The sequence below is a fragment of the Myotis myotis genome, unplaced genomic scaffold, assembly GCF_014108235.1.
Source record: "Myotis myotis isolate mMyoMyo1 unplaced genomic scaffold, mMyoMyo1.p scaffold_m19_p_11, whole genome shotgun sequence".
Classification (NCBI taxonomy): domain Eukaryota; kingdom Metazoa; phylum Chordata; class Mammalia; order Chiroptera; family Vespertilionidae; genus Myotis; species Myotis myotis.
Genome location: NW_023416315.1, coordinates 54,741,064 through 54,767,897, shown reverse-complemented (window position 1 = coordinate 54,767,897; position 26,834 = coordinate 54,741,064). Strand labels below are relative to the sequence as shown.

General features: G+C 44.3%; 1 protein-coding gene and 1 non-coding gene across 4 annotated transcripts in view; one reads left to right on the top strand and one right to left on the bottom strand.

Moving 5' to 3' along the window:
* Positions 1–26,834, bottom strand: part of ZC3HAV1 (zinc finger CCCH-type containing, antiviral 1) — a 40,246-nt gene continuing 13,412 nt past the window's right edge. Inside the window, exons 1-9 of one of the 3 annotated variants that reach the window (XM_036329037.1) lie at positions 23,001–23,083; positions 20,059–20,194; positions 18,683–18,932; positions 11,923–13,005; positions 11,399–11,485; positions 9,930–10,053; positions 8,040–8,214; positions 5,005–5,125; positions 1–807 (exon numbers count right to left, since the gene is read on the bottom strand). In XM_036329037.1, the coding sequence (XP_036184930.1) occupies positions 701–807; positions 5,005–5,125; positions 8,040–8,214; positions 9,930–10,053; positions 11,399–11,485; positions 11,923–13,005; positions 18,683–18,932; positions 20,059–20,194; positions 23,001–23,035 (2,118 nt within the window). In that variant the 5' untranslated portion in view covers positions 23,036–23,083 and the 3' untranslated portion in view covers positions 1–700. Of the gene's footprint in view, positions 808–5,004; positions 5,126–8,039; positions 8,215–9,402; positions 9,439–9,929; positions 10,054–11,398; positions 11,486–11,922; positions 13,006–18,682; positions 18,933–20,058; positions 20,195–23,000; positions 23,084–26,834 lie in introns of those variants that run through there. The other 2 variants (XM_036329036.1, XM_036329038.1) reach the window with 2 other exon arrangements.
* On the top strand, positions 3,443–3,548 carry LOC118666649. The gene has a single exon (XR_004971007.1). It is a non-coding gene; the product is annotated as a U6 spliceosomal RNA (small nuclear RNA).

Here is a 26,834-nt window from a genome sequence, read left to right as displayed (position 1 = left end):
TTCATGGATAATGCAGATTTTACTGAGTTTCATGAGCACACAGAGGAGAGTTACATTGAATCCCCCACAGCAAAGTTTCCTTTAAAAATCCCCTTTGTCAACTTTATCTTTCTCCAAATCCCCTTGCTCAGCTACCTCAACACTTTTTTCTTTCCATTTCTTCCACAGCCTCCCACCTTTATAAATTCTCTCAACAAAACTAAGGATACACACAAGAACCCACAGCAAAACCACACTCAGCGCTTTTGACCATTTTCTAGGCACACCCCAGTAATCCAGCCATTCCCAGCTACGGAAGCTGAGCCCCAGGGGAGTGAAGAGATTTACCCAAAGTCCCCTATAAGTTAGAGATAGATGTCCTACGCTAGTATTCCTCCCATCACACTGTGCTGCTTCAAAACACCTCACTCACAGGCAATGCAAAAGGGAGCTGCAATGGAATGCAAGCAGGAACATCAAGACAACAGGCTCCCGCCCAACCGCTGTGGCTCAGTGGTTGAGCATCGATCCATGAACCAAGAGGTCACCAGTTTGATTCCCAGTTGCTTCTACCTCTCTATCCCTCTCCCATCCCCTCTCTCAAAAATCAATAAAAACGTATCTTAAAAAGAGAAGAAAACAGGCTCCAAACTCGAGTGGGTCGATGGGATCAGTGTGTGACCGCCGCAAACACCTGCCAGCAAGCACTGCCTCAAAACACTTACTCTGGCCCTCTTTTCATCTGCGCCACATCCCGGGCAGACACAAATGTTGGTCTTCTGGCAACATCCTTTTGGGTCTTGGAAATGATGTTTGTCTGCATCATCCCTTTAGACAGAAAAAAAGAAAACCAACAAGAATTAAGGGTTAGTCCTAGAAAATGATTTATTGTTATTTTTCAGAGGCTAGTAAAACAGCAAATATTCATGTCTGACCAGTATATGTATAAATAGAGGAAAGACTTTTGGATGGAAATTGCTCATGATAAAAATTTGTAAACTTCACTGCCCTTTTTATAAGACCCAGAAAACAAAGATGTAAATAGCATTTAGCAATGAATCTAATCTTAGCAATAAATCTGGTGGTAAAGAAGAGAGCTAGGGTAGCCAGATAACAAGACATCATCCATGTGAGCTGCCCTAAACCAGGCATTAATGATTATATATCACTAGAGGCCTGGTGCATGCAATTCGTGCACTGGCGGGGGGGGGGGGGTTGTCTCTTAGCCCAGCCTGCGCCCTCTTGCAGTTCAGGACCCCTTGCGGGATACAGCAGTGCACCAAGCAACAGGTGGTCAGGGAGGAGCCGGCCTGGTTGCCCCCAACTACCCCCCCTGCCGGCCTGGTTGCCCCTAACTGCACCCCCACCGGCCTGGTTGACCCACACAGCCTGCTGTTCAGTCGTTTGGTCGTCCCTCACTAACCCCCCTGCCGGCCTGGTCGTAGGCAGCCATCTTGTGAGGGTGTGAGGGTTAATTTGCATATTACCTCTTTATTATGTAGGATTACATGACATAATTATATATTTTGAAGGTTTTTTTCTACATGAAGTATGAAATGCCATTTTCTTTTTTAAAAATATATTTTATTGATTTTTTACAGGGAAGAAGGGAGAGGGAGAGAGAGTTAGAAACATTGATGAGAGAGAAACATCGATCAGCTGCCTCCTGCACGCCCCCAAGTGAGGATGTGCCCGCAACCAAGGTACATGCTCTTGACCGGAATCGAACCTGGGACCCTTCAGTCCGCAGGCCGACACTCTATCCACTGAGCCAAACCGGTTCGGCTGAAATGCCATTTTCAATTCATGCATGCTGTAGACCTAGATCCAAGCTTTAACCAGAGTGATTGCCTTGAAGAGGAAATCCTTGTATATATTGCTACAATGATTTCCTTTTCGTATAAACATGCACTGCCTATGTGATATAGCAATCCCACTCCTTGGTATTTACCCAAGAGAAATGACATCCTGTATCTACACAAAGACTTGCAGTTGAATGTTCCCAGTAGCCACCCAAATACCCATCCAGAGGTGAATGGATAAACACACCATGATAGATCCTGACCATGGAATATTACTCAGCAACAAAAAGGGAAGAACTACTATACATGCAACAACATAGCTAAATCTAAAGGACATCACTGAGAGTGAAAGAAGCCAGCTGTAGACCCAGCACACACTAAAAGACTCTCTTGACAGGAAGTTCCAGAATAGATCGAACAAATTGATAGTGACAGAAAGCAGAGCTGCTGGAGGCAGGGGAAGACTCGTGGCAAAAAGGCATGAGGAAACTTCTTCGACTGTTGACGCTGTTCTCTATCCTGATGAGGAGAGAAGTTGCATGCACTTGTCAACATTCATCCAATGGCACGCTCAAAATGCATGCACGTCATTGTAGCAAATATGACTCAGTATAGTTGATGTAAGATGAAACAAAGATACACAACAACAAAAGAGCAAACAGGGCAAATCGGATCACGTCACAACCTTCTCCTGATTTCCGGCTCATAAAACATCCAAGTTTCTGTGCCTGCTCTCGTCTCTCACAGACCTTCTTGCTGTTCTTTGAAACCTCAGGCTTGTCTACAGCTGACAGCTGAAGTGCTGGTCTTCCCTCTCCTGGTGGGCTGCACCCCCCCTTTCAAAGTTTCCTCCTCCCATAAAAGCAGGCGCATCCCAAGACTCCCCCATTCTCTCGCTGCTTCACCACATTGCTTCTTTTCCCCGTGGCTGTGAGCACTTTCTGGAAATGCCTGGCTTGCCCACGGCTACAACAGTGCCTGGCACGCAGCTGACGCTCCAATATTCGGTTCATGAATGAGAGAATGTAAGAATAAGAACTAAGAGAAAAGGAGTCCGGACCCTGTAAACTGCTCTGAACTGCTTTCTCTGTTGCAAGTGAACAAGATTACTGATCAAATTGCTCCAGACGGAGGAACCTGGAACATTGGTTTTCTTCTTTGACAAACTCTAAATGATAGACTACCAACCAAGGGGGAAAATGTTTAAGCCATTTTTCATTTCATCATCCAACAGAAGAGATTTTTACTTATCTCTATTGCCTTCTAGTCTTGGTCCCATTACATACATTGCTGCACTAGCATGCACATTACATTTTTAAATCTTTCCCGTTTTTGTACTACTATTTGTAATACTTTAAACAATAAAAATTAAATAAAAAATAAAGATCTTTTCCATTTTAGATTCTTCAGCATACAAATAGGGAAGTGCAGAAACAGAAATTGGGGGTCCTGCCTTTTTCATTTAACAATTTCAATTTTTGCTTTTACTAGTTTTCATAATCAGAATTTTAACAAGTACCCAATACTCCACTAAAATGTAATGCCCAATTTGTTGAGTCATGTCCTGTTTTAGTTCTTTCGGTAAGGCTGCAATAAAGACCTTCTTGCCTACAGCTTTTTATTTTTCTTCCAATGAAGTATTTCCTTAGAAAAATTCCTGAGTGCTCACTTCAGTAGCACACATACAAAAATTGGAACAATACAGAAAAGATTTGCATGGCCCTGTGCAAGGATGACCCAGACATTCGTGAAGTGCTTTATATTAAAAAAAGAAAGAGCCCGGCCAGTGTGGCTCAGTGGTTGAGCATCGACCCATGAATCACGAGGTCACAGTTCGATTCCCAGTCAGGCCACATGCCCGGGTTGTGGGCTCGATCCTCAATGGGGGAGGGGGGACGGCGTGCAGGAGGCAGCCAATCAATGATTCTCTCTCATCACTGATGTGTCTATCTCTCTCTCCCTCTCCCTTCCTCTCTCTCTCTAAAAATCAATAGGAATATTTAAAAAGAAATAAAGAAATATTCCTGAGAAGATGAAAAGCCAAGCACATTTTACTATTCCTTGATATGTATTGCCAGGTTGCTTTTCAAAAATCCTATATAATAAAAGGCTGATACGCAAATTGACCAAACTGGGGACAACTGGTCGCTATGATGTGCACTGATCACCAGGATGCAGACGCTCAGTGCAGGAGCACCATTCAGCCAGAAGCCGGGCTCACGGCTGGTGAGCTCAGTGGCAGTGGCGGCAGTTTTTCTCGCCACTGCGGCAGTGCTAAGGATGTCCAACTGATGGCTTAGTTGGACATCCTTAGTGCTCGGGGAGTGGGCCTCAGTAGGACATCCCCCAAGGGCTCCCGGACTCCAAGAGGGCACAGGCTGGGCTGAGGGACTGCGCGTGCCGCCCCCCACCGCCCCGTTCCCCCACCCCCAGTGCATGAATTTCGTGCACCGGGCCTCTAGTGTTGGTATAATAGGTCCTTCAAAGCTACACTAGTAATGAGTACAGAGTCCAAATCTCAGGTACCATCTGGGCATTTTGAGGACTTGAGCAAGTCTCCTTTACCTCTTACAGAGCACCTGCAGGGCAGGTCCTGAAAGACCAAGAATGTGACCATCTGCAGGGAGTGTCCCAAGGGTGCAGCTAAGGGCCCACATAGTCATAGGGAAGGCAGTGCTGCCCTGATTTCTTACTAAACACACAGACAGAGGGGTAGAAGCTGACCATGGTGGCTGAGATAAACACAGCCACAGGCAGATCTTTAGAAAACGTAATGGAGAAACCGAACAGTGACCTAGAGGATGACGCCTGAGAGGATCAGCAAGGTTCTACTACCCTGAAGGCACCCACAGGCCCAGGGTCTCCACTGTCGTCATCAGCACCTGAAAATTATGCCTCAGCTGGGAAGCAGCATGCCCAGAATCTGAAACTTAGAATGGTGACGCTGGAAGTAACCCCCAGAAACCACTTAGCCCAATGCCCCCATTTGACAGATGAGAGAACTAAGGTCGAGAGAGGCCAGGGGCTGCTCCCGGGGTTACATAGCTACTGTATGTCAGAGCCAAGACTAGAGCATGGGTCTTCTGATGGCCATTGGCTTCCACACCACACACTGCTGGTCTTGCTAAAAAGAACCCTGAACCCACATCCTCTGAGCTGCCCCCTGCATGTCCACTCATGCCCATTCCAGCGACGGGCACCACTGCCAAATGCAGACTCTTACCTTGGAAACTCAACTCAAAGTTCTCAGAACCCGCCTGAAACGGCACAATGCCCCTCGGAGAGCAGAGGAAGACAGACTCCAGGTATGAGGAATCGATGCTCGAAATTTGCCGACTGTCACCCTAATTAAAAAAAAAAAAAAAGTAAAGACTTTTAAGTAATGGTAGGCTTTTAAGTAATCTCTACCACTGTATCTTACATAATTTTATTTTAGCCCTGGGATCTAAAGAGGGATTATTTTGCCTCCCAGACCAGATCATAAAGGCTCCCCTTTTATAGTTTCCCCCATCCCAGGACCAGGAGAGAACAGTCTACCCTGTAGGAACTACACTTAGTGGATGCTGGAAAAATATAGCTCTTCACAATAATATTTTTTAAGTATATTTTTATTTATTTCAGAGAGGAAGGAAGAGGGAACATCAGTGATGAGAGAGAATCATTGATCAGCCATCTCTTGCATGCCCCACACAGGGAGATTGAGCCTGCAACCCAGGCATGTGCCCTTGACTGGAATTGAACCTGGGACCCTCCAGTCTGCAGGTCAATGCTCTTCTAGCCACTGAGCCAAACCACTAGGGCTGCAATAATCTTTTTACACCTTCCATAAAATATGACCCAAGTGTACCGAGCAACTCAGACCCACCGTACGGACATCGTGTCTGCCCTGATCACAGAATCCAGCACTCTAGCACGAAGGAGACCCCGGTGGCTCTATTAGCCCACCACATGAGAAAGCAGGGTGAGCTGTGGTGAAGGCAGGTAAAGCTCCAGTGGGTGCACTGCTGTCCAAATGTAAATGGCCCATCCCTCCTCCTCTGCGCCGAGCCAGAGTAAGCAAATACAATGGACTACGTCTCTACTTAGTCCACAACACTGAAAAAGCACTTGAATTTGCCACTGACAGGGACTATATGAAGGGGACTAGAAGTACCCCTGAAATATCAAGACATACTTCTCAGGCCTCAAGACATTTATGAAGGGTCTGAAATCAGAACAGTGGGTAAAGGGAAGTATGTCGACTCTAGCAAGGGGCCAGGGGTGGCCCCCGTTGCACTGTCCCCATCTACGGCAGGGGTGGCAGCCCACGGCAGACTGGATGAAAGACCCTATTAGCAGATATTGTACTCGTCACTTCTGACTGGTTCTTTCTTGTGGTTTTTATGTCCTTTTTAATGCTTACTGTCTCTTTCAAGTTCTCACTGAGATCACCCACTCTTCCCACCTTTAATCTCTGGAACCCTGATGTCATTAAAATGCAAATATTCCCCAATGCTTTTCCCTTAGCTTACTGAAAATTTCAATTATTTGGCATAAGAACCATTGAGACCTATAGTTTATTTTAACCAAAGCTAATTAACTTGACTTCGTCATTTCTATTTCCACGGGCACCTCACAGAATCACTTTTAAGAAACTGCACTTTGCCCTAGCTGGTTTGGCTCAGTGGATAGCGTCGACCTGCAGACTGAAGGGTCCCAGGTTCGAATCTGATTAAGAGCACATGCCCGGGTTGTGGGGCTTGATCCCCAGTAGGGGCGTGCAGGAGGCAGCCGATCAATGATTCTCTCTCCTCATTGATGTTTCTCTCTCTCTCTCTCCCTTCCTCTCTGAAATCAATAAAACTGTATTTTAAAAAAAAGAAGCTGCATGTTGACATCATCCTTGGCTTGACCATTAGAACCTGTACAAAGCTCAACATCATGGGAGAGTTCACCCCAAGGTGCTCCAGAGGCCAGCGCAGCAGAGAGGCGACAAAGGGGTCAAGACACCAAGCTCTGAGCCCCTATCCTATTCCCCAGGGAAGCTAAGTTCTGTTACTCCGTGCGCTCGCTGGGGTTCCGGGAAAGGTTGTTTGATAACCTGTACGGAGATGAGGACAGCTGGGAAGCCATGGGCTACGGGAGTGACTTGGGAGAACCTCTCGCCACAGCACCCACGGTCCCTTCTACCCAGCCCCGTGGCAGATGTTTTTCTCAGGCCCCATTAACAGAAGAGTGGCGCTGCTCCTGAGGAACCGGTGTGTTCCTCCCAGGGAGACACAGGGATCCCGTGACAGCTTGCCTCTGTTTGCTTTGGCAGCCAGACAGCTCAGGGCCAGATTCACGGCTCATCAACCTCTAACTATGCCGAACCTTACGCTGGTGTTCCCTGTGCCCGTTTTGTCTTTGGCTTTACCTTCATCTCTTGCTTTTTTTTTTTTTTTTTATCTCTCTCTCATGACTCTGCTTTCATTTGCTGCGTCAGTGTGCTCCCTCTCTCTCTTTCTCTCTTTTTTTAAAAACATACTTTTATTGATTTCAGAGAGGAAAGGAGAGGGAGAGAGAGAGAGAAACATCAATGATCAGAGAGAATCATCGATCGGCTGTCTTCTGCACGCCCCACACAGGGGATTGAACCCGCAACCCGGGCATGTGCCCTGACTGGGAATCGAACCATGACCTCCTGGTTCATAGGTCAATGCTCAACCACTGAGCTACGTCAGCCGGACTCTCTTTCTCTCTTTTTAATCCTATGAATCAAAAAGAGGAAGGGACACGAGAGAGAAGCTCTGCTTATCTAAATGTCTACCCCAATGGGCATGTCCCTATGTGGGTACGCCTCAAATGTTCCAGGCCCACCTTCTCAAGTCCCCTGAATTCAGACAGGGAACCCTAGCGACCCTCTGTGTCAGCCTGCTGATCCTACACTCTCCCTGTTTTCTGGCGGGAAGCGTGATCTGTACAGTTATGCACTAATACATAGAAAGCTATCTCAAGGTCCTAGCCCAGTCCTTGATAGTGAGGGTAGAGGGGCATGCAGCGGACTCACATCTCAAGCGATTTCTTAAAAATAATGTATGTCTTTGTTTATAATTGCAATCACAGCACATGCCTGCGAAAACAATGCCGATACAGTTGTGTATGCTGTGAAAAGCACCCCGTCCTCCACCACACCCACTCTCCATGGGGGACCATGGAGGCGTCAAACACGTTAGTCATGGTTCTCTCCTGGAGTTGGCAAGTTTAAACACGCGCCTCCAGGGGAGGAAGAGAACTCACCTTCTCCCCATACGGAACCCATCTGTGACTTCCACTCTTCCAATACCAAATCCATTTTGTGGTGAAGACAGAATTATCCGGCAGTGTGACGGACGACGGTGTGGAGATGCGTCGGATGGGATCAGAACCACAAGTCATTTTCTGGAAATTGATTTTTAAATTTCCGAAAGGTATGCTGACGAGGGGGGAAAGTTTAAAGTTAATCAAAATGCTTCACTGACCTCTGTTTTCTACAATCCGGTCTTCCCTAACAAAAGCACAGAACTGATATTTTAGAGCTGAAAGGGATCTTCAGATGTTCTTGATACACCTGCCGGTCTTACCACATAAAAGAAACAGCTAAAACACAGAGAGGTAATGTCACTTGCCTACCCCACATATTCAGTGGTATCACAAAATGCATTCTTTCCTCAAAAACTCTCCCAAATAAGATGGTTCAGGGTTAGAAAGTGAGTTAGAAACTCACAGTAGGTCAGTTTTTCAATTGTTTATCAAAAGACCACTTCACAGGTAATAATATTTTCATAATATTAAGACATTATGTGCCTTTTTCACTTACGTACACTCACAGGTGCACAGCAGAGTTTTCAAGAGGCCACATCATGTGTGATTTCAAAATAGATTTCCCAAAATATAAAACAATGTCGTTCTTCTCAATGAATTTTTGTTTTGGAAAACGGTTATTTTTAGTTATACATATCTATAGCTATAATTATGTGCACAAAACTGTATAATTATATAAATGTAGTTAAATATTATTCATATTAACATGTAATGAATTTACTCTTAAATGAATCAATAATTTGTCTCAGTTTTGATTTTTACTATGATAAATGTGGATAGCTATAATACATATAATCAGAAGCTCTTTGGGATCCTCTATACATTTTAAGACTGTAGAGAGGTGGGTCCTGAGACTAAAAGGCTTGAGAATTATTGCTCCAAGAAGCACCTCCTTGATCAGTGGTTGTCAACCAGGAATGATTTTGTCCCCAGGGGGACATTTGCAATGTCTATAGACATTTTGGTTATCACAACTGACATCTAGTGGTTAAAGGCCAGCAATGCTGCTACACCAATCCCTTCCAAAAAATTATTATTTATTTTTTTTTCTGGCCCAAAAGTAAATAGTGCTAAGGTTAAGAAACTCTACTTCAAATTTATCTGGGGAGGGGGCGAAATTCACCTACAAACAAGAAAATAGCTGATGCCGCCCTCTAGTGGCCAAATGCAGCAGCAGAATCTCCACCAAAAATTCACTAAACTTGCAGATGATGAAATGTATGAGATCTGTTTTCCCCCCCAAGGAATTTCCTTATTAAACTAGGATGCATCTTATAAATATTGTCATATGTGGTATCACCTATTTCAGCCCTGACAGAATCAGAGATATCAGGGTCTAGGAGAAAGAAAACAGAAAACAAAAAGGAAGTTATAAAATGCTAAAAGTTACAACAAAATTCTGCACTGGAACTGTATGAAATTGCTCAAATCATATTCTAAAACTGTGAAATTAAGCCAAAGGCTCTTTTGAGGTAATCATTTAGTACTTTTAATAGTTCTTCCATAAGCTGGTAGAAATATAAACCGGCCTCTGCATGGTGTTTATTTGCACGACACAATGACAAATATTAACTAAACTAATAATCGTGTCATGTTTACTTTGCGTGAATCAGCAAATATTCTCAGAATCCCTAGCATTATCCAGGCTCTGCGTGACTTCAGATCCACTCTTTTTTTTTTCCTTAACTCAGTAGGCGTTTGCTGTTTTTATCTAAAACTAAACGGGATTCTGAAGGAAAATTGTGTCTTCTTCCCATAAGCCTAACACTATGCTTTCCTTTGATGATATTGTGAATCTCACAAGCCAGAGTCCAGCCACCAACTTACATGCAGATTTGGGGGTCACAATAGGCCTTCTCAATACTCTCCATGGGCTGGAGGTCCACCCAGGTGTTGGCATTCATCACCTGCCACCGGTATGGCAGGTGGAAGTGAACCTTGTTGCAGCCTTCTACAAAGAAAGAGAGGAGGGTTCAGTGGGACTGTAACCAATTCAACTAAGGCCGTTCCCATCGAGGCCTGCCTTTCCCACGCAGCCAAGACCGCATGCAGGCACATGCTGTCTCCACCTTTGCTCATGCTGGCTGCTGCCTGCACTGCCCCATAACCGTATTTCCAGGTTCCTTTATCACCCACAGAGACTCATCAGAAAACAACAATTCTCTACTCCCCAAAAAGTCCCTTTACCCACATGAAGATCTGAGGTCATTCTAAATGTACAGTTACCTTTTGTATCTCTCCCTCTCCCTTCCTTTCTGAAATAAATAAATATATATATTTAAAAAATCTATGTTATATGTATTTTATGACAATGAAAAAGAAAATTTTAAGTTAAAGACTTTTGATTTAGAGAGCACAGGGCAGAATCCTCCTCTTCAAAGGTAAAAAACCAAGTGATCAAGCAAACGAAATCAGACATGATGTCCAAGCCTGGGACAGAGGAAGGAAGGGAAGAAGAGATATAAAAGTGAGAGGACAGGAATTTGTCCAAGCACAGTCTCACGGGAATAATTTCTATAGGAAGCCTGATGGGAGGGGACAGTGACCAGGTGGCTCTTCAGCTGGAATGACCAACAGATGACTGGGCCTGTGGAGCACAGGTGTCTTTAGTATGCATGGCCACAAGCGAGACAATAAATATATATATAAAAGGCTAATATGCAAAGTGTCCCCTCGGGAGTTCGACTGGGAGATCAGGAGTTCAACTGCTCACGATGACATGTGCTGACCACCAGGGGCAGTGCGGAATGAAGGAAGACCCAGGCCAGCAGCCAGAAGGCCCCAATCGACCCTGATAGCCGGCCAGGCCTAGGGACCCTACCCATGTATGAATTTTGTGCACCGGGCCTCTAGTGCTAAATAATGACAGGAAATGAACTTTGAAAAGGGTGTCTGCTAGGATTCCTTTGTTTTTTGAATTTGTTGTTCATTTGCTTGTTTTTAGTACATGAAAAGATAGGTCCCTGAATGAGCATAATATTTCACCTAAAACTGAATTGCAAAAGAAGAAAGTATAATAGCATGCACTGGTGAAGAACACAGGCAGGCTGGGCAGTTTAGGGTCAAAATCCAACCTGGCTACTTGTACATATAAAGTCGTAACATCTGCATGCCTCCAGGTTCCCCATCTGTAAAATGGGTTAGCAAGAGAACCTATTTCTAGGGTTGGTGTAAAGTTTAAAGAAGATGCATGTAATGTTCTTAGCATTGCGCCTCACACATAGTAAATGCTTAGTAAATGTTAGCCATGCCACTATTAATAGTTTCTACTTCTAGAAAGACCTTAAGTTACTCACTATATAGACAACTGTTATTCAGATGGTCAAGACAAATTTCCTTTGAACCAGGATCATCCATGGTATTTGTGACGTCAGATACAGAATCTGTAAAACAGAAGAGGAGGCATGTAATCTGATCTTAATTTTAAACCAAAAATCAAGGCACCGGATCTCACAGTGGGAGAGAATATCCCAAACTGGGCCATGGTCAAGAAAATTCCTGATTGATGTGTTGCTCATCACAAGTCCTCCATAAAAACAAACGTGAACATTAGGGTCACATGACAGCAATGTTGACTTCTTAAACCATGGTCCAACTACTCCTGTTCTCAATATATGTAGCGGTTTATTCCATACTCTTCTACTGGTAGGTCCTTCCACCTTCTAAGTCAGTCTCCTTACCAGTACCACCCCTTAACTCAAACCCTCTACAACTCGCTGCCCTTTAATAACTGCTGGGGAACATCCTAAGCAAAACTGCCAGCCACAGGGGCTCTGCTGCAGACACGACATGGGGCCCCTTTTGTCCTTCAGTGACTTACTCAACGCACGGCCGGGTGTCCTCCGGGCAAGCTCGCTGGCAGAGGTGACAGGCATTTGAGCAGGGTTCTGAACATGGGCCGCAGGGGCTGTAGCTCCATTGTTTGAGGAAGGCGTCACAGGTGGTACTTTGGACACAGTGCTCACTAATGTGTGGGCAGTGGTCTCCCCCAGTGTGCGCAGGGCCTGGGGTCTCAGATTCTGACTTGCAGAGCCTAACACATCTTTATCTACCCTGACTCTGACTGCCGACGTTAAGTCAAAATCAGTGGCATCAGTAGATTCAAATGTAACTTTAGTCGAGCCATTTGTTGTGTTGTGGAAAAATACCTGCTCTCTGTGTTTACCATCATCTACAATGATGGGGTCCAGAGTAGGGTGAGTGGTTCTGATTTCCTGATTCCTAGGTAATGAATTTTCTCTCTGCCTACTGGTTGCGGTTTTGTAATTTAAAGATCTCGTGGACATGGTGTCTGTGGCCATCCCATCCAAATTATTATTAGAAAGTGGGAAATGCTGGGCTTCTGGATTCCCACTTCTGCCCTCGACATTCGTGTGGCCCGGGGACAGCATGCCCACACCTTTTCTGGTGGTCACGGTGTTAGGTGTTTGCAGAGAACCAAGAGGAGAATATGAGGCAGCCTGACTCGGAGAAAACAAATTCTCTCTACTGGTGCCTTGGTCATTCGGCCAGGATGTGGGCACCTTCTGGTTGAAAGTGGGTGTCAAATCAGAAGTGAGGTGACTGCTGGCTGTACTGTCATAGAAGAGGTCCTCTAGATTGCCATTCTCTGAAAACTTCTGGGTTCCTCCCACTGGCCTGCTTCCTCCCAGACTGGTGGCCTTGGGTGAGGCTGAGGAAGGCTGAGGGCCATCTTGACTTCCCAAATGCTTGAACTTGCAGGTGAGATCCTCTACAGGCTCATCATCCTGGGGAGACCTGCGGCCGATCTGATCTGCACTGGGTGTGCTGGGTGTCTCAGTTGAAGCTGGGGCAGATGGAAGGAACTCCTGATTGACCAGAAAGAACCGATCTCTACTCTTGCTTCTACCTCTCGCTGCTGGGTCCCGGTTACGTGCAGGACCTAGGAAAAGACAAAAACAATGAAAAGTAGCATTAAAATGATTGAGTTCTTTTTAAAATATATATATATATGTTTCTATTGATTTTAGAGAGAGAGGGAGAGAGGGGGATAGAGAGATAGAAACATCAATGAGAGAGACATTGATCAGCTGCCTCCTGCACGCCCCCACTGGGGATTGAGCTCGCAATCTGGGCATGTGCCCTGACTGGGAATGGGACCGATCACCTTATGGCTCATGTTCGACATTCAACCATTGAGCCTCATCACCTGGGAAACATGATGGAGTTCTGACCACTATTCCTCTCAGCCTTCCCAGGTTTGCTATCCATGTTCTATCAAATTACTTATCCTAACGTGCTGTGTAAAACTCCTGAGAAGGGCACTCATGGTGATGAAGGCATCCTGCCATTCCCTACACAGCAGAAAACACCAGGCCGCCAACGAGAAGGGCCAGGCTGACCCTGGCTCTGTTGGCTTCACTCCTGGGACTCAGATGTAGCTCCCAAGCCCCCAAACGCTTAGGTGGGGCTATCCACCACTGACAGGGTGAATGGAGAGGCAGATTAGTGCAAATTAGGCAGGATTTTCCAAAAATCATCTAGATTTTGCTCATATTGTGATGTGGATGTACCTAACAAGTTAAGAATTCATAAAACTTAAACCAAAAAAAAAAATGAAATGACAGTGTAAAGGTCTAAATTCACTTAAACTAGGAAGTTTCCCGAGGTTCTTCAACTTTCTCCCTCCCAACCCACCCATTGCCCAAACTTAAGTGAGCAATATCAAAAAGAATTGGTGTCTCTACAACCTTGAGTCACACCCCTGGGAAGCAGATAGGAGGAAGTGTATGACACACATGTGTTTGTGAGTGTATGTGAAGTGTGTGCATGTGGTATGCATGTGTGGTGTGTGCAGTGTGCATGAGTGTTTACGTGTGTGAGTTGTGCTATTGTGTGTGCGGAAGGTTTTTTCTCTTCCAAACCAGAGGGCAGCAGGAACATAGTAAAAGCAAACATCCTCCTCCTGTCAACAAAGTAGTTACTTAAGTAGATTAACTGGAAGCGATAATAAAGATCTCTCTCGCATACAGTAAGTTCATATTGGCATAGACACAGAGAATACACTGGTGATTGCCAGAGGGCAGGGGGTTGGAGGACTGGGTAAAAAGGTGAAGGGACTGAGAAGTACAGATTGGTAGGTACAAAATAGTCAAAGGGATGTAAGGTCAGCATAGGGAATACAGTCAATAATCTATACTAATAGAAGGGTAATATGCTAATTAGATCGGATAGACCAGACATCCTTCCGGACAAAGCCGCAGTGGCTGTGAGGGCCGCCAGTGGCAGCAGGAGCGGAGTGATGGGGGCAGTGCCTTCCCCTGATCAGCCTGCAGAGGGAAGCGGGTCTACGCCATCAGTAGGACATCCCCTGAGGGCTCCCAGACTGTGAGAGGGAGCAGGCCAGGCTGAGGGACCCCACCCCGCCAGTGCATGAATTTTCGTGCACCGGGCCTCTAGTATTTTAATAGCTATGTGTGATGCCAGGTAGGTACTAGAAATAGGGGGGGATACTTTGTAAAGGATATGATTGTCTAACCACATGCTGTACACTTGAAACTAATACAAAATAATATTTTTTAAATAAATAACCCTGGCCGGTGTGGCTCAGTTGGTTGAGCGCTGTCCCATGCACCGAGAGGTCAGATTCAAATCCCAGTCAAGGAACATGCCTGGGTTGAGGGCTCAATTCCCAGTAGGGAACATGCAGAAAGCAGCAGATTGATGTCTCTCTCTCATCAATGTTTCTCTCTCCTTCCTCTCTCTCTCTCTCTCTCTCTCTCTCTCTCTCTCTCTCTCTCTCCTCTCTCTCTCTCCCTCTCCCTTCCTCTCTCACTAAAATGAATAAAAACATATTTTTTTAAAAAAAGAAAAAGTAAATAAATAAATTCATATTGGAAAACAACGCCAAAAACCAGCCCTCCAGATGTCCCCCGCTGAGAGAGCACCATGGTGCGGGAGAGAAGACATCAGATGCAGGATCAGAACACGAGTTCTGCCACTGCCCAGCGGTGCGAGGCCTGGGAAACATTTCTTTTATTTATTCAGAGCATCGCCCTTCACTCTCCTAAAGCTGACTTAAGGCTGCTTGCAATCAAAGTCACTTACCATTTCCAAGACTCAGTTTCCTCCTCCATTAAGTGAGGCTAAAACACTCCTGCCTTTCTTCACTATTTTGCTGTGAGGAGCAAGTCCTTTCCTTGTAAACTTATAAAGTATTTCTCAAATATAAGGAAGTTTAATTGTTTATTACCTCTCATAGAATCTTAGAATTATGGGGGGTGGGGAGGGTGGGAGGAGTTGCCGGGGAGAGGCTACTCGGGGGAAAAAAGAGACATATGTAATACTTTAATAACAAAAAAAAAAAAGAATCTTAGAATTATGTATTCTATTTGCTTCACAAAATTCGCCTCTTCAACATCCACCTCATAAAGACATTAAAAATTGGCAAGTGTTCCTACCATTAAACAATATAAAAATGCTTAAGAAATAGTACTGCTCACTTTACACCCATTAGGATGACTAATATTAAAAAAAAAAAAAAAAGAATTACAAGTGCTGGCAAGGAGATGGAGGTATTAGAACCCTTGTGCATTGCTGGTGGGATGTAAAATAGTGCAGTTACTGAGGAAAATGGTCTGGAAGTTCCTCAAAAAATTAAACAGAGTTACCATGTGATCCAGCAATCCCACTTCTGAGCACATACACAAAAGCATTGACAGCAGCGTCTCAAAGCGATAGTGTATACCCGTGTTCAAAGCAGCGTTAACACATTCCCATAGCCAAAAGGTAGAAGCATCCCAAATACCCATGATGAGTGGATAAACAATATGTGGGGTATACATACCACAGAATATTATTCAGCTTTAAAAAGGAAGGCCATTCTCACACAGGCCACAGCCTAAAGGAACTTTGAGGACATTATGCAAAGTGAAAAAAGGAGGTCACAAAAAGACAGATACTGTGTGATTCCACTCATGGAAGTCAAATTCAAAGAAACAGAAACCAGATGGTGGTTAACAGGAACTGAGAGGAGGAGGAAATGGAAAGTGATTATAATAAGAGTTTGGTTTTGAAAGATGAAAAGAGGTCTGGAGACTGGTTGCACAACAATGTGCATGTACTTAATGCCACTGAACACTTAGAAATGATCAAGATGGTAAATTTTATATTAAGTGCATTTTTACACAATTATTGTTGTTGTTCATCTGCACCCTAGGATATTTTCCCGTTTATTTTTGGAGAGAGTAGAAGGGAGAGAGGAATGAGAGAGAGAGAGAGAGAGAGAGAGAGAGAGAGAGAGAGAGAGAGAGAAAGAAAGAGAGAAACATCAATGCAAGAAAGACACATTGATTGGTTTCCTTATGCATGTGCCCCAACCAGGGCTGAAAATCAAGCCTGCAACCCAGGTACATGCCAATAACGGGAATTACACCCAATATTCTTCAGTACATGGAAAAACGCTCTAACCACTGAGCACACCCACCAAGGCATAATATATTTATAACTTTTTAAAAAAATACATTTTATTGATTTTTTACAGAGAGGAAGGGAGAAGGATAGAGTCAGAAACATCCATTGCCGAAACCGGTTTGGCTCAGTGGATAGAGCGTCGGCCTGCGGACTGAAAGGTCCCAGGTTCGATTCCGGTCAAGGGCATGTACCTGGGTTGCGGGCACATCCCCAGTAGGAGATGTGCAGGAGGCAGCTGATCGATGTTTCTCTCTCATCGATGTTTCTAACTCTCTATCTCTCTCCCTTCCTCTCTGTAAAAAATCAATAAAATATATATTTTTAGAAACATCCATGAGAGAGAAACATCGGTCAGCTGCCTCCCGAACACCCCCCACTGGGGATATGCCCACAACCAAGGCACATGCCCTTGACCGGAATCAAACCCGGGACCCCTGAGTCCGCAGGCCGACGCTCTATCCACTGAGCCAAACCGGCCAGGGCCATAACTTTTTTAAGGAAGGAAATTCTGACATGGATTAGATGAACCTTGAAGACACTATGCTAAGTGAAATAAGACAGTCACAAAAAGACAAATACTGTATGATTCCACTTCTATGATATTCCTGGAGTAATCAATTTCATAGAGACAGAAAGGAAAATGGTTCCCAAGGGCGGGGGAAATCGGGTTATTGCTTAATGGGCACAGAATTTGTTTGGGAAGATGAAAAAGTTTTGGAGCCCTAACTGGTTTGGCTCAGTGGATAGAGCATCAGCCTGCCGACTGAAGGGTCCCAGGTTCGACTCCGGTCAAAGACATGTACCTTGGTTGTGAGCACATCCCCAGTGGGGGGTGTGCAGGAGGCAGCTGATTGATGTTTCTCTCTCATCGATATTTCTAACTCTCTATCCCTCTCCCTTCCTCTCTGTAAAAAAATCAAAATATATTTTTTAAAAAAAAGTTTTGGAGATGGATGATGGTGATTCTTGCACACAATGTGAATGAATGTACTTAATGCCACTGCACTGTCTTAAAATGGTTAAAATAGTCAATTGTATCTTCTACTTTACTGCAACTTAAAAAATAACAAACACATTTTTAAAGAAACAGTATTGAGAACAATAAAATAAATTGCATGTATTAATTGCTAAATTTCCTTTGGTAATTGTATTGTGGTTTATGTAAGAGAATGACCTTGCCTTGAGGAGGTACATGCTCAGATATTTAGGTGTGGAGTCTCCTGATGACAGCATACCTCAAATGTTTTAAACACAGAAATGTTACATGTGTGAGCATATATATGGACAGAGATAGAAAGCAATGAAACAATTGTGATAAAATGTAAACAACTGGTTAATCTAAAAAAAATTTTTTTTTTATTTTTAAAAAATAAGCTTTATCAAGTAGCTTTTAGAAAAATAATAACAGACCTAGCCGGTTTGGCTCAGTGGATAGAGCAGCGGCCTGCGAACTGAAAGGTCCCAGGTTCAATTTCGGTCAAGGGCACAAGCCCGGGTTGTGGGCTCGATCCCCAGTGGGGGACTTGCAGGAGGCAGCCGATCCACCATGATTCTCTCTCATCACGGATGTTTCTATCTCTCTCTCCCTCTTCCTTCCGCTCTGAAATAAAAAATATATATATTTAAAAAAAACACAAAAAAACCCCCACACAAATGTATAAAAAAAGAAAATGATAAACATTTTTTAAAACCTGATTGGTTTTTAATTATTGCATCATTTTCCATACAAACAGCTGTAAGTCTACTTTTGACCACCCCTGTGATTATGTAAAAATTGTGTATGAACGTGGACAAGGTCTCGAAGGGAAAATGAAGGTGGTTTTACGTGGTGAGGTAGAGTGATTGTAGGTGACTTTTCTTTCCTTGTGATTTCTCTTTATTCCATTAAAAAGTAGAAAGTATATCCCTGGCCGATGTGGCTCAGTCCGTTGAGTGTCATCACATGCACCATGAAAATTGTGGCTCAATCCCCAGGAGGCACGATCAATGTTAGATTCTCACATTGATTTTTTTCTTTCTCTCTTTCTCTCTCTCTCTCTCTCTCTCTCTCTCTCTCTGTCTCTCTCTCTCTCCCCCTTCTTCTCGCTCTAAAAATCAATAAAAAAATATATATATATTTTTACAAGTAGACAGTAGACAGGGTTCACCTCTCAACCCGGGCCTTCTCCGGCTGTGCTTGCTGTTGCAGATGTCCTGGATGTTCTGCACCACTTCCCGGCTCAGTCCGTGCTCCCTCATCATCTCCAGCACCTTTCTGTCCATTAGGTTATGAGACCGGAGGCAGTTGGTAAAACCACAGTTCCCTCGGGTGAAGTGTTCACAGATGTGGAGTCTTTCGCACATGGGCTGATGGCCACAAATCTGCTTTCGACCTTCTCCCTTATAACTTTTGCATATCTACAGAGGAGAGAATGAGAGTCAGAGACAAAAATCCTTCCTGTGTCTGCTACACATTCATTAAGGCAAATTTGACTACACAGAAATTTCAGAAGCATATACCAAAGGGGACAATGCGTGCGTATGCCACCGTCTTTAATGACTTATATTCAATTGATCATGATTTTGGGGCAGAAGGAACCTGCAGACTCACTAAAAGAAATATGAATTTGATAATCCTTTGGAAGAATCAGAGTAAAATGGTGAGCTACGGATAGGACCAAACAGGACCCAAGGTGAGGCCTCCATTATGAGGGCACCTCCAGGAGGAAGGCCCACCTGTAGATATCAATTCATTAAGAAGACAGGCGGGTCTTACTTGCAACCGTTGAAAATGCAGAATCAAGTCTCTACCAGACAGAATGTGGCAAAGCTTCTCAAAAGATCAACCAAAGAAGATAATTTTGTATGGCTATGGAAGTAGGTATATCTAGCTCTACAGAGATGTAGTTCCTACTGAAAGGAGGGCAGAAGAAACATTATTATGCCTGAGGCCAGGCCATCTGATGCAGGACTGGAGGACGCTAGTTTAAAAGTCTGCAGACGCCCGGCTGGCGTGGCTCAGTGGTAGAGCGTCAACCTATGAACCAGGAGGTCACAGTTTGATTCCCAGTTAGGGCACATGCCCAGGTTGTGGGCTCGATCCTCAGTGTGGGGTGTGCAGGAGGCAGCCAATCAATAATTCTCTCTCATCATTGATATTTATCTCTCTCTCTCTCTCCCCCTTCCTCTCTGAAATCAATAAAAATATATTTTAAAAAACCAAAAATAAATAAACAAATAAATAAATAAAAGGGAGCGAGCATTCAATTCGTCCTACTACTGCATTTTCAGATCACACTTGCTCACAGCAGGCTCCCTAGCAGCCTAGCAGAGGAGACATTCCAGACTCCAATTCTTATTACCCTTCAAGCAGGAAGTAAATTGCTGGAGTCTCTTAGGTCATCCAACAGAAGCCATCTGCTGGTGTTGCCCCGTGAGAGCCCTGGTGCTGAGTTTCTTCCTGGTCTTACTCGAACACATCCATGATACAACACTGCCAATTACACATTCTTCCTGCTTTTTAAACCAAGGAATCATAACTTACCTCAGGCATAAAAAAAGGGTCACTTTGGACGAGAAGCACTGCTAATTCTTCTTTGTTCAGTCCAGAGATCTGATGACGTTTCAGGACTATAAAGTTGTCTTCTGAGAGAACATCGTGAGAATATTTGCACAAATGTCTGGGGGGGGAAAATGACAATTGTCAGTATTTCCAATTCACAAAAATTTTAAAAAATCATCCAGGGAACTTTCAGTCATTGGAAACCAAGACCCACATCCTTTGAGAACTAGTACAGGTTGGTCCTGCTTAGAAATTGCACTTTAAAAATATAAATTGATGGCCCAGCCAGAATGGCTCAGTTGGTTGGAGCATCCTCCCATGCACCAAAGGGTTGCCCGTATAATTCCCAGTCAGGGCATAATTCAACCCTCAGTCAACCCACATTTCGAGGGCAGCCAATGAATGTTTCTCGCTCATCGATGTTTCTATCTGTCTCTATCTCCCTTCCTCTCTCTCTCTAAAATCAATTTTTAAAAACATATTTTTTAAAAAAACTGAAACCAATTTATTAGAAATGATTGCTCAACAAGAGACAAAGAATAATGAGAATAACACATTTATGGACTGACTATAGAGTCAGGGAGAAAACTGAATTCCATTTATCAAAGATTTTAATTACACAAAAGTGTTCATTGCTTTATTTCTTCTTCATCTTATATATCAATGTATACCTGTATAATTTGTGACTATAAAGGAATATAACGAGCTCTTAATGGTAGAATTCAAAGAAGTCTACAGAAAGAGATAAAAACCCCTTTCACTTTAAGTCTTTGATTATGTAGGCCAACACTATCCCGAATAGAATTTTCTCTGACAATGAGATTGCTCTCTCATCCAAGCTTTCCAAGATGTAAGCCCTACATGGCTACTGAGCATTTAAAATAGAGCTAGTGAGACTTAGGAACTGCATTTTCTATTTACTTTATTTTAATTAATTTAAATTGGAATAACCACATATAACGAGTGGCCACCATACTAAGTGGCAAAGATTTAGATCTTGGCTATTCAAAGTGTGGTAGGAGAACCAGTAGCACCTGGGAGCTTGTCAGAAATTTAGAATCTCAGCCCCTACCCTAGTCCTACTGAATCAAAATCCATCTTCCAACAATATCTCCAAATGATGAAATCACATTGAAGTCCAAGATGCACTGACTGAGATCACTGAGAAGCCCTGAGAACACTGATGGTTTCATCGGACAAACAGAATTTGACAGTTAGCAATGTCTACATAACAAACTCACTCCACTTTTTAATCTATATATGCTACCTAATGTATCACCAAAGTTCTCAGACTTATGATTGCAATAGTTATTAATATGATGGGATATTGCCCTGGCGAGGTTGCTCAGTTGGTTTGAGTGTCGTTCTGATACGCCAAGGTTTCAGGTTCGATCCCCAGTCAGGATACATAAAAAAAGCAACCAGCCCTAGCCAGTTTGGCTCAGTGGATAGAGTGTCGGCCTATGGACTGAAGGGTCTCAGGTTCGATTCCGGCCAAGGGCACATGCCTGGGTTGTGGGCTCGATCCCCAGTGGGGGGCATGCAGGGGGCATTAATGACTCTCTCTCATCATTTTTTTTATGTGTTCCAATAAAACTTTATTTACAAACAAAGGTGTTAGGCCTGATTCCTCCCATAGGCCATAGTTTGCTGACTCTGATGTTTCTATCTCTCTCTCCCTCTTCCTTCCTCTCTGAAATCAATAAAGAAATATATTTTTAAAAAAGAGGAAGCAACCAATGAATGCATAAATAAGTGGAATAACAAATTGATGTTTTGGTCTCTCTCAAAATCAATCAATAAAAAAATATATATGATGGGATGTTCTATTTTCTAGTTTGCACAACCATTATCAATTTATCAGGTGGTTAGGTTATGGCCAGATTTTCACTATATAAATAGTGTGACTACAATTATCTTTATACAAATAACCTTTCTTCCTATCTGTTATTTTCCTGGGATTATTCCTTTGGGAGTACTCCCCAAAGGACACAATTATTTTCTTGGCAGCTTGTGTTTCATTTTGATCTACTGCTCTCCAGAAAACATACCAATATGTGAGTGTGATTATTTCCCCACAAGCACATTAACGTTGAGTTTTATTATTTTGCTATTTCAAATAGGTAGGAATTAGACTTATATTTTTAATTTGCACTTAATAAATATCTCCATTTATTTGCCTTGTTCTATTTTCCTTATTGAGAATTAAAATCTTTCTTTTAACAGTTCTCCTTCGTTTCCCAAATAGTAAACATTTATCTGTTGCCACTATTTTTTTAGTTCATTATTACTATGAAAAAAGAAATGCCAATGACTTTGCAAAATGATCTTGCTGAAATTGATCATTTGTTTTTAAATGTAAACATCTGAGGTAAAAGTTATTCTCTAAGAATTAATCTTTGAAAGTCACTCATTCTCGTGCTGCCGCCTGTGTGTAAGGCATTTCTGAAATTCTCTGGAATTGCCTTCAGATCCAGCAGTGGAGCCTTCATGAGAAAAATCACAGAATGGGTAACTGCCAGCCCCCTCACAACCCTGCAGCCCTCCCACGCACCCTGCTTCTCAGAGAAGTCAAGGGCAGCGAGCCAGGCTCTGGCACTGCCTCTATCCCAGCCATTTTCTCAGGCGGCCCTCGCCGCTTTCTCCACCAGGTGGCCCTGGCTTTCAGCCATTTCGGGCACTTCTAGATAAGGCTGACCTCAGCTTTCTGCTTGCTTTGGGTTCTGTGGTTTCAGATAACTGCTCCCCAGCAACCCTCACCACCCAGAGCCCTCAGCAGCTGGGCGAAGGCTCCACCTTATCACTCCCTCAAGCCCCATGGGAGGGGGTGATCTGAAGAGAAGCTACAGCAGGAAGGGCCCAGCCTCCACCCAGAACAGAAAGCCCCTCCATCACAGCTTTAGGCTGTGTGCGAGCCTCATTACCTCACAGGGCATCTCACTCCACTGGCCGATGCCATTAATGATCCTCTTGATACGGAGCTGGAAACACCCCACCACTAGCTAGACAGGCTCTGCCCTCTGCCTGGGAGGTAAGGAACAAGTGCTCATCAGAGGGAATTAAGAGTCTTTTTCCCTTTAGCTCCAATCCAGACATCCTGAACACAGAGCCAAGGCTATGGCAGCTCTCCTGCCACCTAAAAAGGGTCATAGAAGAGGACCCAGCCCTCTCCAGGCCCCAGAGAGACACAGCTTTGGTCACAACTAGGTGTCTGTCGTGTCCTAACGGAGGAGTGGGGCACTTCCAAGATCCCTGGAGTATTTCCTCTAAATCTACAGGCAGCCAGGGGCCTAATGGGGGCTCCTCTGCTGGAAGCCTGCGTTCCAGGCCTTTCCAAGCTCAGCCAGGACACCCTGCCTGAGGAAGAGCCCACCCAACACGCTGCCCATCCAGTTTCACTTCTCATTTCCCTTCTCCATCCTCGGGCAAACCACTCGCTCCTCTGGATTCCAGGACACGCACCTTGAACCCATCCTCAGTCTGCAACATCTATGTCTAGCCTTGGTTTCTGATCTGCACCCCCACCCCCACCCCCACCCCCACCGGAAACCCTGCTCAGTTTCCCCACATTCCCTAGACTTCTCTATCTTTGCCCTAATTTCGGCATATTGATCAGCCACAGGATGGGGGTGGGACTGTGCTCATCTATTTGGGGGTGAGACCAGAAGTACAGAAACTAACATTTATTACATATTCACTAAGTGACAGGAACTTTGTTGTTTAATTTATTTGTCACAATAATCCTAAGGTAACAGTATACTGTTTACTTTGGGAAACTAAGGCTGGGGAAAATGAGAAATCAAAGATGACTCAAATACCCAGATCGCAAAACACAAACTAAAACTCAATCTGGGCAAACAAAAACAGACATCTGAAACTTTTCCAAGTCAGAAAGGAAAAAAGAAGGGGGGAAAAAAAGCACCATTCTGGGTTACTTAAGCCACTGTACTAAATGGAAAACTGAGAGCAGAGTCCAAGGAGAGAGGATGCGTATAAACCAGTGGTCGGCAAACTCATTAGTCAACAGAGCCAAATATCAACAGTACAACAATTGAAATTTCTTTTGAGAGACAAATTTTTTAAACTTAAACTATGTAGGTAGGTACCTTGTTATTAACTTAATTAGGGTACTCCTAAGGCTTAGGAAGAGCCACACTCAAGGGGCCAAAGAGCCGCATGTGGCTCTCGAGCCGCAGTTTGCCGACCACGGGTGTAAACCATAGAGAGGGTGTAGCAGGTTGATGCCTCCATGCTCAGGTTTAAGGTGGCAGAAGCTTCCTTTGCGCTTTCTTCTGATCGTTTTGTCCCAGCTCCAGGTCCTTCGTATCGGCTAGTGGGCTTAAGCCAAGAAATAGTGTGAAACTCTCCCATGTCTTCCTGGGGTTCTCTAAGGCAGCTGTTCTCAAAGAGAGGTCCCCGGATAGGCATCACCTGGGAGGCTGTCAGAAATGCAAATCCTCAGGCCCCATCCCAGACCCACTGCTTGAGTCTCAAACTTTTACCCACATCAGAAGCCTTGAGGGCAGAGGTTCTCAACCTGTGGGTCGCGACCCCTTTGGGGGTCGAACGACCCTTTCACAGGGGTCGCCTAAATGCATCCTGCATATCAGATATTTACATTACGATTCCTAACAGTAGCAAAATTACAGTTATGAAGTAGCAACGAAAATAATTTTATGGTTGGGGGTCACCACAACATGAGGAACTGTATTAAAGGGTCGCGGCATTAGGAAGGTTGAGAACCACTGCTCTAGGGGCTTTGTAAGAACACAGATTGCTGGGCCCCACCTCCAGAGTTTCTGATCAGTAGGTCTGGGGGATGGGAATGGGAATTTGCATTTTTTAAAATATATTTTTATTTATTTCAGAGAGGAAGGAAGAGGGAGAGTTAGAAACATCAATGATGAGAGAGAATCACTGATTGGCTGCCTCCTGCACACCCCCCACTGGGGATCGAGCCCGAAACCCAAGCATGTGCCCTTGACCGGAATCGAACCTGGGAACCTTCAGTCTGCAGGCCGACGTTCTATCCATCGAGCCAAACCGGCCAGGGCAGGGAATTTGCATTTTTAACAAGCTACCAAGTGGTGCTGAGGCTGCTGGTCCAATTAAGTAGCAGGTTCAAGATTACCTTTGAAAGGGTTAAAGAGAATAAAACGGGGCAGAGAAAAACTTATTGTGCTTAGCAGATTATCTTGCAGCAAACTTGCAGCCTTGAGCACCACATAGTTCAGATAAACCAAGAGACACCTGGTGTAGGGAGGAACAAAGGACCAGACCCTTATGTCAGCCAACCACCAAACTGCTTGCAGCCAGCAACAGCTGATAAAACTCTCCCCGCTTCTTACACTCTCTGCTGACTCCCCTTCATCACTCAGCCCAGTCTGCACCCATCTGCACCCAGACGCCTGAAATAAAAACTTTTAATACACTACACCCTCATGTCATAGGTGTGCGACCCCAGCCCACTCTGAACCTTTCAACCTTCTCCAACAAAGGACAATGGGGTCCCCCAAAAGGTTGGTTTGCAGCCGTAGGACTCCCCACCTCCTAGCACAGTAAAGAGCTCGCCTACAAACCATGATGAACTGCCCAGGGAAAAACAATTGTTTGCAGATAAACTTGAAGCAGCAGGAGTTGGGATAAAAGATAGCCTTTAAAAACAGTAGAGGTGGCCTTGAAAGAGGCAGAACTGTTTCTTTCAGGAATCTCAGGCCAAACGCATAAACGCAAATGACCTCACTTTGCTCTTCCAGCCACAAAACAAAATGTTCTTTTAACCCTGGCAAATACATCCTCCCCCACCTTCGGAGTGGTGTCATCCCTGGACGAAAAAGGCGCCACATACCAAACCTGACAAGCTCAGGGGAGGCCTACATGCAGCCTGACAAACTCAGAGACCAAAAGTAGCCACATAGGATAGTCTGCAATTGTAACTTTTTAACTAAAACAGTTCGTGGTGGGAGTCACGTCCTAGGCCAGTATTTTTCCCTAACAAAGGTCAATGTTTACCTTAACTGAGTCTACGGTCTTTTTTTTTTTAATTTACCATAACATTTCTTTGGAATATCAAAGTAATTTGCCTTTCCCCACCACTCTAAGCACAATCACACCAGAGCAAAGACCACAAATCTTCACATTATGTTAATTAACTGTTACCTATCCTACACCCACCTCTGTAAAAAATATATCTATTCCTTTTACTTCTTATCCAATTCTAGAGATTTCCCCGCTCTGCTTTCTCCCGCCTTCCCAATCTAACACCAGTGGATTTCCTGTAACCCCCTTGCACTTCCTCCTTTGATTGCAATGTCGAAAGAAAGATGCAAAACTGCCATTTTGCAGAGCATTTTCTCAATCCGTTGAGATTTTGCTTCCCTTGTCGTCAGTTTGGCTCAGCTAAACTCATACAGATTTTCTACAGGTTTGAGTGTTTCTTAGGTTGCCAGGAGTGTTTGGAAATACCAAACACTCAAACCTGGGCCACACCCTCAGAGACCGATTTAGCTCAACGGGAAGTGGGGCCCTGGGGCTGAGAACCAGGGCTGCAGCGGTCCGATTAGGCCTGTGGGTTAGGTTCCTGGACTGGTCTCTTCCATTTCACAAGTCGGTAAACACAGCAGCAGCAGCTCTGGGCTCCACAACCGACCAACGGGGGGGGGGGGGGGGGGGGGGGGGGGAAGATAACCAAGGGAGAGTCTAGTCTTTTTTACAATAATTTGTATCAAAATACTCCTTCCCGTCTCTCCCTCACCCTC